The sequence below is a fragment of the Furipterus horrens genome, unplaced genomic scaffold (genome assembly GCF_987537825.1).
Source record: "Furipterus horrens unplaced genomic scaffold, mFurHor1.1.pri manual_scaffold_17, whole genome shotgun sequence".
NCBI classification, from domain to species: Eukaryota; Metazoa; Chordata; class Mammalia; order Chiroptera; family Furipteridae; genus Furipterus; species Furipterus horrens.
The window spans coordinates 40,471,203-40,488,409 of NW_028327187.1; the positions used below are offsets into that span (position 1 = coordinate 40,471,203).

At 37.3% G+C, this 17,207-nt stretch overlaps 1 protein-coding gene across 1 annotated transcript in view; it reads right to left on the reverse strand.

The window, feature by feature from the left end:
- WDR44 (WD repeat domain 44) overlaps positions 1-17,207 on the reverse strand; it is an 89,412-nt gene that overhangs the window by 37,464 nt on the left and 34,741 nt on the right. The window contains exons 3-7 of the mRNA XM_090264845.1: positions 15,664-15,738; positions 9,108-9,744; positions 8,429-8,553; positions 7,234-7,329; positions 5,823-5,959 (exon numbers count right to left, since the gene is read on the reverse strand). Coding sequence (XP_090120971.1) covers positions 5,823-5,959; positions 7,234-7,329; positions 8,429-8,553; positions 9,108-9,744; positions 15,664-15,738 — 1,070 coding nt within the window. The remainder of the gene's footprint in view (positions 1-5,822; positions 5,960-7,233; positions 7,330-8,428; positions 8,554-9,107; positions 9,745-15,663; positions 15,739-17,207) is intronic.

Sequence of the window (17,207 nt, forward strand, 5' to 3'; positions counted from 1 at the left end):
TGAACATAGGGGTGCATAGGTTTTTTTGAATTAGGGTTTTAGGATTTTTCGGGTATAATCCTAGCAGTGGAATCGCTGGTTCAAAAGGCAGTTCCATTTTTAGTTTTTTTGAGGTAATTTCATACTGTTTTCCATAGTGGCTGCGCCAGTCTGCATTCCCACCAACAGTGCAGTAGGGTTCCTGTTTCTCCACATCTTCGCCAGCACTTGTTGTTTGTTGATTTGTTGATGATGGCCATTCTGACAGGTGTAAAGTGGTATCTCATTGTGGTTTTTACTTGTATCTCTCTGATGGCCAATGATGTTGAGCATTTTTTCATGTGCCTATGGACCTTCTGTATGTCCTCTTCAGAGAAGTGTTTGTTCAGGTCCTTTGCCCATTTTTTAATTGGGTTGTTTGTTTTCTTGATGTTGAGTCGTATAAGCTCTTTATATATTTTGGAGATCAGTTCCCTGTCTGTGATATCATTGGCAAATATGTTTTCCCATATGGTTGGTTTCCTTTTTATCTTGCTGATGTTTTCTTTTGCTGAGCAGAAACTTCTTAGTTTGATGTGGTCCCATTTGTTTATTTTTTCCTTTATTTCTCTTGCCTTAGGAGATGTATCCGTGAAGATATTGTTACGTGGGATTGCTGAAATTTTCCTGCCTATGTTTTCCTCTAGGACTTTTATGGTGTCACTGCTTACATTTAAGTCTTTAATCCATCTTGAGTTTATTCTCGTGTGTGGTGTAAGTCGGTGGTCTAGTTTCATTTTTTTGCACGTCCTTGTCCAGTTCTCCCAGCACTATTTGTTGAAGAGACTCTTCTCACTCCATTTTATGTTCCTTCATCCTTTATCAAAGATTAGTTGACCATAGAGGCCTGGGTTTATTTCTGGGCTTCCAATTCTGTTCCACTGATCTATATGTCTGTTCTTATGCCAGTACCAGACTGTTTTGATCACAGTGGCTTTGTAGTATTGTTTGATGTCTGGTATCGTGATTCCTCCTGCTGTGTTCTTCTGTTTCAAGATTGCTTTTGCTATTCGGTGTCTTTTTTGGTTCCATATGAATTTTGGGAGGATTTGTTCTAGGTCAGTGAAATATGTCATTGGTATTTTAATAGGGATTGCATTGAATCTGTAAATTGCTTTGGGTAGTATGGCCATTTTGATGATGCTGATTCTTCCCATCCAAGAACATGGTATTTGCTTCCATTTATTTGTATCTTCCTTAAGTTCTTTCTTCAATGTTGCATAATTTTCAGTGTACAGGTCTTTTATCTCTTTGGTTAAGTTTATTCCTAGGTACTTTATTTTTCTTGTTGCTATAGTAAATGGTATTTTCTTTTTTGCCTCTGTCTCTGATATTTTATTGTTGGTGCACAGAAATGCCTTAGATTTCTGTATATTTATTTTGTACCCTGCTATTTTGCCAAATTCACTTATTATATCGAGTAGTCTTTTAGTGGAGTTTATAGGGTTTTCTAGGTAGACTATCATGTCGTCTGCAAATAGTGATAGTTTTACTTCTTCTTTCCCAATTTGGATGCCTTTTATTTCTTTTTCTTGTCTGACTGCTGTGGCTAGGACTTCCAACACTATGTTGAATAGAAGTGGGGAGAGTGGACAGCCTTGTTAGTTCCTGATTTCAGGGGGAATGCTTTCAGTTTTTGTCCATTGAGTATGATGTTGGCTTCAGGCTTCTCATATATAGCCTTAATTATGTTAAGGTATGCTCCCTCTATTCCCATTTTGCTGAGTGTTTTCATCATAAATGGGTGTTGTACTTTATCAAATGCTTTTTCTGCATCTATAGATATGATCATGTGATTTTTGTCTTTCATTTTGTTTAGGTGATGTACTGTATTTATTGATTTGCAAATATGAAACCATCCTTGCATCCATGGGATGAATCCCACTTGATCGTGGTGTATGATCTTTTTGATGTATTGCTGGATCCTGTTTGCCAAAATTTTATTGAGGATTTTAGCATCTATGTTCATCAGTGATATTGGCCTGTAGTTTTCTTTCTTTGCTGTGTCTTGACCTGGTTTGGGGATTACGGTAATACTGGCTTCATAGAAAGAGTTTGGGATTTTTCCCTCTTCTTGGATTTTTTGGAATAGTTTGAGGAGGGTAGGAGTTAGTTCTTCCCTAAATGTTTTGTAAAATTTGCCTGTGAAGCCATCTGGTCCAGGGCTTTTTTGTGCAGGGAGATTTTTGATTACTGTTTCAATTTCCTTCTTTGCTATTGGTCTGTTGAGACTTTCTACTTCTTCTTGATTCAGTTTTGGAAGGTTATATGTTTCTAGAAATCTGTCCATTTCTTCTAGGTTGTCAAATTTCTTGCCATATAGTTGTTTGTAGTAATTTCTTATAATTGTTTGTATTTCTGAGGTAACAGTCGTGATTTCTCCTCTTTCATTTCTGATTTTGTTTATTTGGGTCTTCTCTCTTTTTTTCTTGATGAGCCTGGCTAGAGGCTTGTCGATTTTGTTTATTTTTTCAAAGAACCAGCTCCTAGTTTTGTTGATATTTTGGATTGTTTGTTTGGTTTCTATGTTGTTTAATTCTGCTCTGATCTTGATGATTTCCTTTCTTCTTTTTGCCCTAGATTTTGTTTGTTGTTGTTGTTCTAGTTCTTGTAGCTGTAGGGTTAGATTTTTTATTTAAGATTCTTCTAGCCTTTTCAGATATGCCTGTATTGCTATGAACTTCCCTCTTAGGACTGCTTTTGCTGTGTCCCATAGGTTTTGGGCTGTTGTGTGTTCATTGTCATTAGTTTCTAGAAATTTCTTGATTTCCTCTTTGATGTCATTGTTAACCCATTCATTATTTAATAGCGTGTTATTCATTCTCCATGAGTTGGGGTGTCTTTGATTTTTTTCTCTGAGGTTGATTTTTAGTTTTGAGGCATTGTGGTCTAAAAAGATGCTTGATATAATTTGAATTTTCTTGAATTTGTTGAGACTTCTTTTCTGTCCTATTATGTGGTCTATCTTTGAAAATGTCCCATGTGCATTTGAAAAGAATGTATATTTCGCTTCCTTGGGGTGAATAGTTCTATATATATCAGTTAAGTCCATGTGGTTTAGTGTGTTGTTCAATGCCTGTATATCTTCGGTGTTTCTTTGCTTGGATGATCTGTCTATTGTTGATAATGGAGTGTTGAAGTCTCCTACTATGAGTGTGTTGTTGTTAATATCCTTCTTGTGGTCTTCTAGTATTTGCTTTATGTATTTGGGTGCTCCCATGTTGGGTGCATGTATGATTATCAGTGTTATATTTTCTTGATGGATTGTTCCTTTAAGTATTATGAAATGTCCTTCTTTGTCTCTTTTTATTGCCCTTGCTTTGAAATCCATTTTGTCTGATATGAGGACTGCTACCCCAGCTTTTTTTTCAGGTCCATTTGCTTGGAATATTTTTTTATATCCCTTTACTTTCAGTCTATGTAAATCTTTTGTTTTGAGGTGTGTTTCTTGTAGACAGCAAATATGTGGGTCCTGTTTTCTTATCCATTCCGTTACCCTATGTCTTTTAATTGGAGTATTTAATCCATTTACATTTAAGGTTATTATTGACATGTATTTATTCATTTCCCCTTGTATCTCTGTTCCTCTACTCTTTTTTTGTTTTTTCTCTTCCTTTTTCTTAGAATATTCCCTTTAGCATCTCTTGCAATGCTGGTTTGGTGGAGATGTATTCTTTCAGTCTTCCTTTGTTTGAGAAACTCCTTATTTCACCTTCTATTTTGACTGGGAGCCTTGCTGGGTAGGGTATTCTTGGTTGTAGGCCTTTGTTTTTCATTGCTTGAAATATTTTTGACCATTCCCTTCTGGCTTGTAATGTTTCTGTTGAGAAATCAGTTGATAGCCTTATTGGAGCTCCCTTGTATGTTATTTGCTGCTTTTCTCTTGCTGCTTTTAGGATTCTCTCTTTGTCTTGAAATGTTGCCATTTTAACTATGATGTGCCTTGGAGTGGGTTTTTGGGGGTTCCTCTTGATTGGAACTCTCAGTGCTTCTTGGACTTGCATAGCTTTTTCTCTCATCAGGTTCGGAAAATTTTCTGTCACTATTTCTCCTATCAGTTTTTCAATTTCATGCTCCTTTTCTTCTCCCTCTCTGATTCCGATGATCCTGATATTATTTCTTCTCATGCTATCCTGTAATTCCCTTACATCTTGTTCATAGCTTTTCAATCTTTTTTCATTTTACTCTATCGTTTGAGAATTATTTCCTATATTATTCTCTAACTCACTAATATGATCCCCTGCTTCATTTAGTCTGCTTTTGACTGATTCTACTGTGTTTTTCAGTTCAGAGATTGCATTCTTCATTTCTTCCTGGTTCTTGTTGATAGTTTCTATGTCTTTTTTTTTATGCTGGTGTAGTTCTCTGCAAGTTCCCTGTAATTTTCTTGGAGCTGCTGGTAACTTTCTTGGAGGTTGTCATAGTTGTTTTTGAGGTTTTCGAGCATATTGAGCTTCTTCACCACCATTGTTTTGAATTCCATGTCTGACATTTGGGCTATTCTATTCCATCTACCTCTCTTTCTGGGGATTCCTCTTTTCTTTTCATTGAGAGGTTGTTTCTGTGTCTTACCATGCTGGATTCTTCTTGTTTGTTTTTGTTATTTGGATTTGTCTGCTTTGCCTTCCCACCTTTGTGGTATGAGATTCTTTATGGTAGATCTGGGGGTTTCAGTGGTGCAGTCTCTTTGATCTCCTGAGCCTGATGTTCTTGGGGTATCTTTTATATCATTTGTTTATGCTGTCTGGTTGTATTTCAGATGCTCTTTGTTAGGATCCTCCTTCTGGCTAGTTGATTGACAGTCACTCTATCCACTTTATCTTGAATTCTTTTGTGGAAGATGTCAGTTCAGCCTTTGTGTGTTGTCTTGTTTTTCTGTATCCACAGCTGGTCTAATGAGGCGGGTCAGAGGTTCCTGTTCCTTGCAGCAGTGGGCCCCCGCACGGCGCGTTCCTTCGGTGTCTGTTGGAGCTAGCTGAGGTGTCTTTGCAGGCACGCCTGTGAGCCGGTAAGGTGGCCCGAGAGCTTGCCTCAGGTCTGTCACACAGCGCTCCGGGAGTTTCCCAAGGTGGCCAGGGAGTTATCCTCAGGTCTGCCGCACTGTGCTCCGGGAGTTGGTCTCTTGCCTGCGAGTGCTGGGCCCCAGACACTGGTGTATAGTGGAAGTGAGTGATTGGTGACTATTGATGTCGGCGAGGTGTTTTTGCACTCGCGCGCCCCTGCTCACCCAAGGCAGCCGAGGAGCTAGACCCTGCGCAGCACTCGGGGTGAGTGTCTGTGAGTCGCTGCTGCCCGCTGTTTTGGCGCCACAGCCGCCCACCGTTCCCGCACCCACCTGGGCGGGCACGAGCCGAGCCTGAGCGGATGCTTTGCGTTCTGGCCTGGCACTTGGGCTTGGCTCCCACTGGAGCTGGCCAGGGGTGACTAAAAGTCATTTTCTGACCCTCCAAATTATATATAAAATTTCTGATCTTTAAGCAAGTTTTCAGAAGACCAGATGTTCATCCCAAACATGGCTTTTTAGCCTCAATAGGTTTTAATACTGTCTCTAGTATAATATAAATCATTTTAAAAGAAGATAAACCAAATATAGGATTGAAGATAAATACTATTTTTCCCTAGTAACTGTACAGTCCTAAGAGAGAACAAAGTTTAATAATACATATTTTAAGTACTTTTACTGCAAATTAAAAAAAAAGGCTGAATGAAACCAAAATTAGGGACTATCATAGTTCATAAACAGAGAAATCGTCACCACTCGGAATGAAATACTTCACATGATAAATAATAACATTAGGTCATACCTGATATATTCTTTAGTTCTCCTCATGATGTGTAGAGTGAGAGGATTAATACCTGTTGGCAGTTTCTCTTCTGCAAGACTCAAAGGTATTTCTTCTCCAGTATCCAGGTTCTTAATCATTACACTGGCTAAAATTTCCTGAAGTAAAAACATAACACCAAGAGAACTTATTGAAGTATATTTTTGAGTCTACAAAATCCTCAAAAATTTAAGTTAAGAACTTCCTAGATACATTCGGTACTGTGTACAATAATTAACATTTTTAGCAAGATACAGTTCACACACTGTAAAATGAACTCATTTAAAGCATAAATAGTCCAATGATTCTGAGTATATTCACAGAGTTGTGTAACCATCACCATTATCTAAGTTTAGAACATTTCTACTACCCTAAAAAGAAAGCCCAAACCCATGAGCTGCCATACCTTATTCCCTCTCCTTCCAGTTCCTGGCAATCACTAATCTACTTTTTTGTCTCTATGGATTTGCTTATTTTGGGAATTTCAAGTAAATTAAATCATACAGTATGTGGTCTTCTTGTGATTGGCTTCTTTCCCTTAGCACAATGTTTTCAAGGTTCATCCATACTGTACATGTATCAGAACTCAATTCCTTTTATTGCCAAAAAATAGTCCACATGCATGGACATACCATATTTTATTTACCCATTCATCAGTGATGGACATTTGTGTTGTTTCCACAATTTGGCTTATATGAACACTTGTGTATGTTTCTTATGCAGACATGTTTTAATTTCTCTTTGATGTATACATAGGAGTGGAATTTGTTCTGCGTCATGGTAACTCGATGTTTAATATTTTGAAAAACTGCCAAACTATAAGTATAGTAATATCAAAAAATGTGTTGTTTACAAGAAACAAAAACTAAGACTTTGCTTTAAAACTTTATTCTGAATAAATTGACCAATAGATATACTAAATTTTACTGGTAAGAAGTATTAAGTATGTACGTACCACACATCATCTAACAAGTATAAAAACATATACATATGTCTAATGTGAAATTCTTTTTAAGCCCACTTCCTATATAATACAGATCTTGCTTTCAATATATTTATTGCATCGTATAATTGTGTGAAAGGGCAAGTTTGAGTCGAAGTTGCAAACTCCAACATATTAAAAAAACAAAACCCAAGACAATCTTCACTTTCTTTTTTTCCTACATAATGCTTTTTTTTGCTTAACAACGATAAACAAAAAAATTTTAAACCATGGTAAAATATACACAATATAAAATTTACCATATTAACAATTTTTAATTGTATAATTCAGTGGCATTAAATACATTCAGGTTGCTGTGCAACCATCACCACCATTCATCTTCAGAATTTTTTCATCTTCCCATTATAGTTTTTTTATTTAGTTTTTAAGAACAAAAACATGTAATTATACCTCATCAGTAAGCTCTCTCCCAGAGTTGGATCTAGGTCTCTGAGGGCCCATCACTTCACCTGCTATTGTCTGCCCATCAGGTGCTTTTCCATTTTCCTAAAATTGTAATTTTAAAAACAGAAAGTAGACTGAATCAATTTCTATAAATATTCAATTATTCATTACCACACATGGTTCTAAAAAAATCCATTATTCAGATAATGGAATCTATGAAAATTTAAATGGAACACTCCATTCCAGCCCTTTATTACACCCAGTATTCTGAAAAACATTAGGTATCAAAACTATTGCCGCCTATGCAATAATGTCTTTGTAGTCTTGAAAGCAAATAAATGTGCCATTTGAACCTGACCCAAAAGCAGTTCTCTACTAGTAGAATGGTAGCACAAAGATTGCCATTAATCAAGGATATACGTGTGGATATTTCAAAAGCAGGCGTCTGCAAACTTTCTCTGTAAAGTGATGGGTAGTAAATATTTTAGGCTTTTTGCTTCACAAATAGTGTCTGTCAAGTATTCTTTTTAAAAAATACCCTTGAAAATGTAAAGACCATTCTTAACTTGAGGACCCTACCAAAGAAGGCCACTGCCAACCTCTGCTCCAAGGCTATGATAAGACTATTAAAGTATCTTATCTCCCAGTTTGCTAACCTGCCCTAATCACAGTTATCACATAAGTAACCCTCAAGTTCAAGAATTTGGTAAAAATTCACATTATCAATCCATTCCAATTGCCTCATATGCAGATATATATAGCATAGTATGTGAAGTTTTTTTTCATGATTAGGAAAAGGAAGTTATAAAAAAATAAAAGTCCCCAATTTTGTTCACTATAGTTCAGGTAAATGAAAATTGTAGTTGGTGTTTATAATAAAATAATATTACAAATAGCAGCATCTGTCACCTTTGAATGCCTACTTCATGGTTAGGTACTTGGTACACTCTCATCCTTGCAAGAAACCTTCAAGAAAGGTTTCCCCTCCATTTTATCAATGGGGTATCTGAGATTCAGATGTTAAATAGCTTCCTGGAGCCACCCAGCTACTCAGCAGCAGAGATGACAAGGGATTTAAGGAGGCCAGGTTTGGGGGATAAGGAAATATTAGGTCTGGAGAAGAAAGAAGATTCAACAAACCAGCAAGTTGCAGAAAGCTGATAAAGCCTATATCAAATATAACACTAATTCACCAACTTACGTGGGCAGTAACTATTTTATCTCCACTGGTAGCACTTGCCAAATCAAGAGAAGGCTGAGAATCCTTGGTTGTACCCTCTGAAGCCATGTTCGTAGTTAGAGTATCAGATGTGTTCTCTTTGGGAACTGCAATAATAATAATGATAATAGCAAACACTTATATAAGACTTTATACATAGCTTAAACTGTGCTTTGACCTTTATGTGTCTGATTCTTATAACAATCCTGTGACGAAAGTGGTTTTATCACTCTCGTTTTATATATGGGGAAAGGAGGGTTCAAACAAGGTATTTAAATTGCTCAAGGCTGTAAAATTGAAACATTAAGAGACCTAGAGTCCAATAAATTTAGCAATTACAAAGTAAAAAACAAAAACAAAAAAACAGAGATCTAGGACTTGAATTCAAATCTTAACTCTCAAATCCCATATCCTTTATACCATGCCACACTGCCTCTCCAATGGTAACAGATTTGAAAGTTTGAAGTGTACTGAAATGTTTATTTACAGTGCTGTAACTAATCATCAATGTAAACATTTTCACTTTTATTACTAAAATAACTTTTACAACTCAGTCATCAATGTAGTTTACATAACATAAATTGAAACAAAATCAGAAATTTACACAAATTCAACTCAAAAATTTCCCCACAAAAATACTTATTTCTTAATTAGTACTTGCCATCGAGATCAGGCATTTTAAGAGCCTCAAACTCCAATTCACTTTTCTTTTTTCTTGGTGGTGGAGCAGGTCGAGATGGAGGTGGTGGTCTAGGAGGTGGGAAATTAGTTGGAGGGGGTGGGCGTGCTGGAACAGGCTTCTTTGTACTTGCCACTATATCAGGTTCTGGAGTAAGCTGTCTTGGGGGTTTGGCAGGAGCTATTTCTTCCATGGTAGCAAAATCTTTAGCAGATGAGGAGCTTGAGGATGCAGATTCTAGAATGTCACTTTCTTTGATTTCCACTGCTTCCTTGTTCAATACTTCAGTTTCAGTTTCAGGCACATTAAGCTGCTCAGTTGAACTTATTTCAGTTAACTTAGTGGTTTCATCTACTGGTTTCTCACAGGTGTCATCGGAAGGAAAACCTTTTTTTGATTCTGATTCAATTTCTTCAAATGCATGCTGACTCTCTATCGTTTTGGAATCTTCCTGTAGTACTTCATCTATAGCTAACAGTCCAGGTATATTGCTAAGATCTTTTTCAACCATGACTGGACTGGCAGTAGCCTGATCAGAATGTCCTTTTTCTTCGGAATCCAAAGAGTCATCTTCAAGCTCTAGTACTTTCTGACTCTCCTCAATAATACTTTCAATAATCTGATAAAAAGTTAAAAAGCAGTTTTTTAAAAAAAAATGAAGCCATTTACAATAACATAATAATAACTAATCATTTATATAGTACTTACTATGTGGTAGGCAATGTTCTTAACACTACATATTTTAATCATTACAACAACCTCAAGAGGTAGCACTCTTACCATCACCATTATACAAAGAAAGGAGCTAAGGCATAGAGGAACCAAATGATTTTTCTGAGGTCACAAAGGTTGTAAGTGATGTATGAATCTGGCATAAACCTAGGGAGTCTGGTTCCAGAATCTGTACTCTTAACCATTATATAGTGAATCTGTGTTAGGACATGTAATCACAAAAGCTCAACCAACCTTGTATAATAAAGTTCAAACCTGCCCTTACTGGTGTGGCTCAGTGGATTGAGCGCCATCCCATGAACCGAAAGTTCACCAGTTCGATTCCCAGTCAAGGCACACGCCTAGGTTGTGGGCCAGGTTCCCAGCTGGGGGCATGTGAGAGGCAACCGACTGATGTTTCTCTCCCTCCCTTCCCCTCTCTCTAAAAATAAACAAATAAAATCTTTAAAAAACTAAAGTTCAAACCTAAATTTACGTTCAGACTCTTCATGTCATAGTTCATTTACATATTTATGCCAAGTTAGTTGTAGTTAGCAGCCTGCTGACTTAAGCCTAGTTAACAAAATCATGAAAATCAAAACCATCTACTACAAGAATTCAAGTTGCTTAGCTCAAGCCTATGACAGGAAAAGCCAGCAGATACAAGGAAGTTATTGTTCTTAAACAGAATACACCCAATGGCCCACTTTTCCGAGGGATAGCAGGACCATGAAAAGTTCAAACATCCAGTTCACTTTGCTTTTTCCCCCCTTTTATTTCTCATCTATAACTAAAATAATACAGATAGGCTTTCTATATATTCTACCAACATTTAAAAGAAAATATACTTTCTACCCAGTCCTGTCATTATTGACACAAAAAACCTCGTAGCCCACACTTCTCTCTCCACCATGCCCGACCATGGATGAGTTCTGCTTTTGCAATACCTTAGCTCCAGAAAGATAACAGAATGCGTCACATACTAACTTGAACTGGATGTTATTGCTGTGGAATAATATTCATTTGTGGTTGCCCAGCATCTCCCTTCTTACTTTTCCTCAACACTGAAATATATAATCCTAGATGCACATCATTTTCACCAGAGGAATATTAATGAGAATCTACCTAATCTGACAATTAGGCAGTTACTGAGCAGCACTAAGTGTCTTAGTGATAACAGAAGCCAGATCATAGTGGGTTTAAGAATGACTAAGAACCGAAGACACAGACACAGACAGCACAGTGTATGGTTTTCAAAAAGTTGCCTATAAATGGGAGGATGCAAGAAAGTGACCCAGCATTTTTATAAACTGAGGGGAAAGAGCCCAAGGAAAGGAAGGTAACCAAGTTCTGGAGAAGACAGGAGAGGGTCTACTATACACTAGATTCAGTACACACATTATTTAATCATCATACAAACCCTGTGAGGTGGCTGGATTACCTCCTTTCTATGAAAGCAAGTATCTGAGGTAAAGGTATTAAGAATTTTGCCCAAGGTTCCAGAGCTAGTAAGTTACAAAGTCAAAACTGAAATCCAGGTTTTTCTTTAAAAACAAAATAAAACAAAAAAACCCCACAGTTCTTTATATTATACCACACTATTTTGGACATGAAAATAAAATTAAATTCTCAACAATTACATGAAAAAGAGGTTAAAGATGAAAACAAGCTGGAAGGTAAGAGGAATACAAGATGATGAAAAGGAGTGAATTCAGGCTTCTTAGCCTCTAAAGTCTATATGCAGCAGGAAACAAGGCCAACTGCTGAAAATGAGTGGGATATAAGTGGGCATAGTGAGCATGAGGTGAACTATGCATAATTGGAAGGCCCATACCATTGGAGGGATTAGAATGAGGTAGAAAATCATAAGCCATGCCCTCACTGGTGTGACTCAGTGGGATGGGTGTCGTACCACAAACCAAAAGGTTGCCGGTTCGATTCCTAGTCAGGTCCTGTCCCTGGATTGCAGTCCCTGGTTGGGGGTATACAAGAGGCACATGGATGTTTCTCTCTCCCCCTTCCCTCCTCTCTCTCTAAAAATAAATAAAATCTTTTAAAAAAGGAAAATCATAAATCATCCCTAATCTCTTATCTGAGAACAATCCCTCCTTTCCCTGAACTCCTATCATTCTTACTGTTCATTAGTGTATGAACTATAATATAAATACAAGGTAGTATAGAGGCTAGCTCTGTATAAATATTTTCTCAACACAGGATAATTAGTTCCTTGGAAGCAAGGCCCATGCTTTCAAACTCTTGATATTCCCCCATAACACTTATTTACCATGTCCACCCCTGTACTTTTTCCCTGGGTTTTAGGAGGCAGCAAAGAAGGAAAGAGCAACAGAACAGTGAGAATCAAAACCAACATGGAGATGATCATGCTAAAGCAACTGTTTCACATCACCTCTCTGCTTCAAAAAACTCACTGCTTTCCCAGTGATTATAAAATAAAACCCAGAAAATTTAGTATGACATAAGGCATTCCTATAACCTGGCCTTAACTTTGGTCTCTAGACTCATTCTCAAACATTTTGCACATTCATCATCTCTGTGTCATTCTTTGGCTATGCCTTTCCTCTCCCATCTCTGCCTGCCCAAATCTTACCCATTCATCAAAACCAGCTCAGATGCCACTTCCTCCATGAAGTCTTCCTGATTTCTAACTCCAAAAAGGAAGCAAAGTACTCTTCTGTGTTCTTATAATAGTTTCTAAGCTTACTACGTTACATTCAGTTTTGTATTTATTGGGTTGGCCAAAAAATCCATTTAGTTTTTTCCATAAAATAAAAAACACATTTTTCATTTTCACCAATGATTTTATTGATTTGGACATTTTGAGTATGTCGGCTATCTCCTGCATGGTATAATGTTGATTGTTCTCAATTAATGTCTCGATTGGATCGCTATCAACTTCAACTGGCCTACCTGACCATGGAGCATCATCAGTGAGAAATCTCCAGCATGAAACTTTGCAAATCACTTTTGACACATTCAATCAGTCACAGCATCTTCTCCATACACAACACAAATCTTTTTTATTTTGCGTTTCAGTTGCGTTTTTACCTTTCTTGAAGTAATAAAACATAATATGATGAAAATGTGGCTTATTTTCTTCCATCTTCAATATTAAAGTGGCTACACAAAATTCACCAATTCTGATAAGTTTTTTTTTTTTTAAATGCATGCTGATATGGCAGCTGTCGCAATACAATCTAACAAAATTATTTCAGATGACGTTAAAGACAACTAAGCACCATTGGAGCCATCGTAGGGAAAAAACTAAACAAATGTTTTTGGCAACCCAAAAGTTTCCTCCTCTACTAAAATGTAAGCTACTAGGAGCAGGGATTGTGTCCTGGTCCAGGGTAAACCTCCACAGCCTTTATCATTAATGTATGATAATTAATTTGACTGAAAAGGCTAGAACTTAAAAAGTTATACCTAGAGTCTTAAGCCTCACTGTCTGTCCTGTGGTGTTTACTCACTATTTTTTCAGCTTCTAAGCCAGCGGTTCTCAAACTGTGGGTCACGACCCCTTTGGGGATCAAACGACCCTTTCACAGGGGTCGCCTAAGACCATCGGAAAACACATATATAATTACATATTGTTTTTGTGATTAATCACTATGCTTTAGTTATGGTTGGGGGTCACCATAACACGAGGAACTGTATTAAAGGGTCGCGGCATTAGGAAGGTTGAGAACCACTGTTCTAAGCTCTCCTTAAAAATCACCATTTTTCTTCTACTAACTATAGATAGTTACCGTAAGGAAAAATATAGTCTTAAAAAGAGAAAAAAAAGTTCTAGTGGAAAAAGTAGAAACATTTCAAGCTTTCACCAATAAAAACGGCTAGATACATATGTAATACATTTACTTGATACCCTGGCTGGTTTGGCTCAGTGGATTGAGCGTCGGCCTGCGAGCTAAGTGTCGCTGGTTCGATCTTCCAGTCAGGGTACATCAGAGAAGGAAAACTCTGACTCCAAAAAACCTCCGCTGCCTTGCGGCATACCTCTTCAGGGGAAAGGCTAAGGGAGTAAACCCCGACAGAAAATCCGGAGCCGGAGTCCCTAAGGCGGTTTGACGTTGTAGTCAACACCGGCAACTCCTGCGGCGCACCTGAAGCCAAGCTGTATTGACTCCGTCTTTCCCTTGGATCCTTCAGCTGCGAAGAGAGGGGGGGTCTGCTGCATGGGCAACAGCAGACCCTCCATATCACCCTGCCCAGGCTCTGTAGCTTCAGCTTCACTGGAGAGGACACTCCAGCATCATCGCAAGATGTCAATTCAACACGGGAGGAGACAGATACCGAGTCACTCCCGAGTCGGACTGCACAGCCATTCTCGGCGGTGCAGATAGACTCTTAAGAAGCTACACCATCGTCTCTCGAGACGGACGGCTGCCGACGACGAGTGGACAAGTCATGATTTTTTTAAAAAAGGTACCACTCATCATTCATACTGATACACAATACACCATTTCTCCCCAAAAGAAAATTTTTCCTTTTAAAGAAAAAAGCGTGATCAACATTAAAATAAAATTAATATTTTAAAGTCCATCAGGGTAGAACAATGAATCTCCACTGGGGGTGATTTTACTCGGCACCCTTCCCTAGACATTTGGTGAGGTATAGAGATATTTTTAGTTGTCATGACGGGGTGGGGGGAATCTATTGGCATCTAGTGGGTAGAAGCCAGGGATGCTGCTACACATCCTACAATGCACAGAACAGTCTCCCCTTCCTTTCACAACAAAGAATCAGCCAGCCAGGTGGCTCAGTTGGTTGGACCATTATGTCATACACCAAAAGGCTGAGGGTTCCATTTCCAGTCAGGGTGTGTAGGGGAGGCGACCGATAGATGTTTCTTTCTCTATCTCTCTCAAATCAACAAACATATTATCAGGTGAGGATTTAAAAAAGGAAAAGAATTAGCCAGGCCCAAATGTCAAGAGTGTAGTTGTTGAAAAACTCTGGAGTAGAAAACATATCATCTTGTTGGTTTTTGGAAACCTACTGGCAGGAACATTGCCTGGGGTGCAGAAAACACTCAACATAAATGAATGAAAACACACCATCCCTTTTCTCCTTGGGTTTTATCCTGACACTGTGAACTACCCTACTGTCAAAATGTTTATCTTCTACTCAGTCTCTTCTAGTAATACAAAGTCTGAAGCTTAATAACATCAATTCTTTAAAAGGTATCAAAGGCACTATCAGAGTAATCAATTCTTATAACTTCCAACTCCTAAAGACATCAGAATTTGCTGCACTAAACTCTTCAACACCATTAACTTTTGGTAGTAACCTTGAGTAGTTATACTTATTTTAATAAAACTACAAGCATAAAAAATAAAGATCCATCACAAAATATTTTTCTAAGTACTGTTTCAAACCAGAGGGGAAGGGGACTGTGAGGAGGATGAAGAGGACAAAGGGAGTCAGATATATAGGGATAGGAGGAGACTGAAATTTGGGTGATGAGCATACAGTGCAATGTACAGATGGTATATTACAGAACTGTACCCTTGAAACTTATATAATCTCATTAACCAGTGTCACCCCAATAAAGTTAATAATAAAAATACTCTTTCAAGGATGTTACCGATTACTAAATGACTTCTAAAAAGCCTGATGCATCTTCAATCACAAACTCAACAGATTCAAGGACCATTTACTGAACATTCACCATGTAGAGAGCACCATATTAAAAGAATATAGAAAATTTTCCACTTTAAATATACCATGTAAAAATAAATAAAAATTAAAAATATATAATATGGAAACAACTGCTAAATGAATATTGCCACTCTATCTTACCAACCTTTTTAGACACATCTTGTTTCAATTCTTGTACAGTTGACTCATTTCCAGCTTTGTGTGCAGTGTTCTCTGTTTCCTGTTTTGAAACAAAAGAAACAAACACCAAGTCATATATTTTATTTAAAACTCTGTTTAAAATAAGTACAAATTAGAAAATATAGCATTGATAAATCAAAAGTGCATAAAGGGCTTAGATGTTTGTATACTGATAGATGCCCAGAGATTTTATGCCAACTGGGACAATATGGTTTGCCTACGAAGATTATCAGTCATCAATTTTTAAATTTTCGACTGCAACAGAATATTTCTCTATAAAAATGTTCAACTTTTTAATCTTAAAAAACTCTACAGGAAGATAAGAACCACTAAGTACCTTTGTAGCTTAAAAGGATTAGTGATTTAAGCAACAATAACAGAATTGTTATTTTTCCCAAAGTATTGGTCCATAAATATGCATAAATACAAAAGTAAATAATTCAGAAAAACACATTTAGACACTTATTTTCTTTAAAACTTTATATGCTTTAGATAAAAGGAATCAAGACTTAACAAGAAATTAAATGAAGTACCCAAAATAGTAACAGGTGAATGAAATTAAACCCACCAAAAATACATATATATCTACGTATATATTTATATACACATACGTACATATATATATATATTTGGGAGGTTAGAGAAGGTAGAAATGGATACTGGATTTTTGCTGGAAAAATTTTGGGTAAAATAAGACAACTATACATTTGCAAATCTTAACACATTCTTCTCCATCTTAAGTTGTTTTGACTCCTTATACTGAGAAAAGAACTCTTCATAATTCTTGGTGCACACCACAGAGCTTGTTAAAGAATGCTGCTACACCCAGTTTTTCATCAAGTAAGTGACCTAAGGCACATAAGGATGTATTTACGTATTAAGGTAGCACTTCTATGAAGTATTAGGATACAATTACTCCAGGGATTATTATAATGCTAAAGATACAATATGCTAGAGAAATTTCTGTAGGACTTCCAATATGTTTAAGCTGAAAAGTTGTTTCATTGAATTCCTCCCAGCATTTGGGGAATACTACCGATCTTATATAGATTCTACTAGGGAAAAAAAAAACTATTTCATGGAATTTTAAGTGTTAGATAAAATCCAAACTTTATCATGGCAGGCCCCTGCCTACATCTTTGACATCTTCTGCATTTCTCCCCTCCCTAATCCCACTAAAACACCACAATTACACTTGGGGCAACTGGATGGTTCCTTACCATGCTTAGGGCCACAGCTCAAGGGTTATTATATCAGAACAGCATCCCCTGATCATCCTAAAATAGTCTCACCCCCTTAAATTTCTATCACATTATCCTATTTTCTTTTCCTCCTTTGCACTTATCACTATCTGAAACTAGCTCATTTACTTATTTTTTTTTCGTCTCCTCCCTACCCCACTAGAAAGCGAGCACCATGAGAGCAGGGACCTTGTTTGTTCTGTCTACCACTACTTACCCCGTATCTAAAACAGTGCCTGGCAAGAGTAATCATTTGCTGAATGAAGGT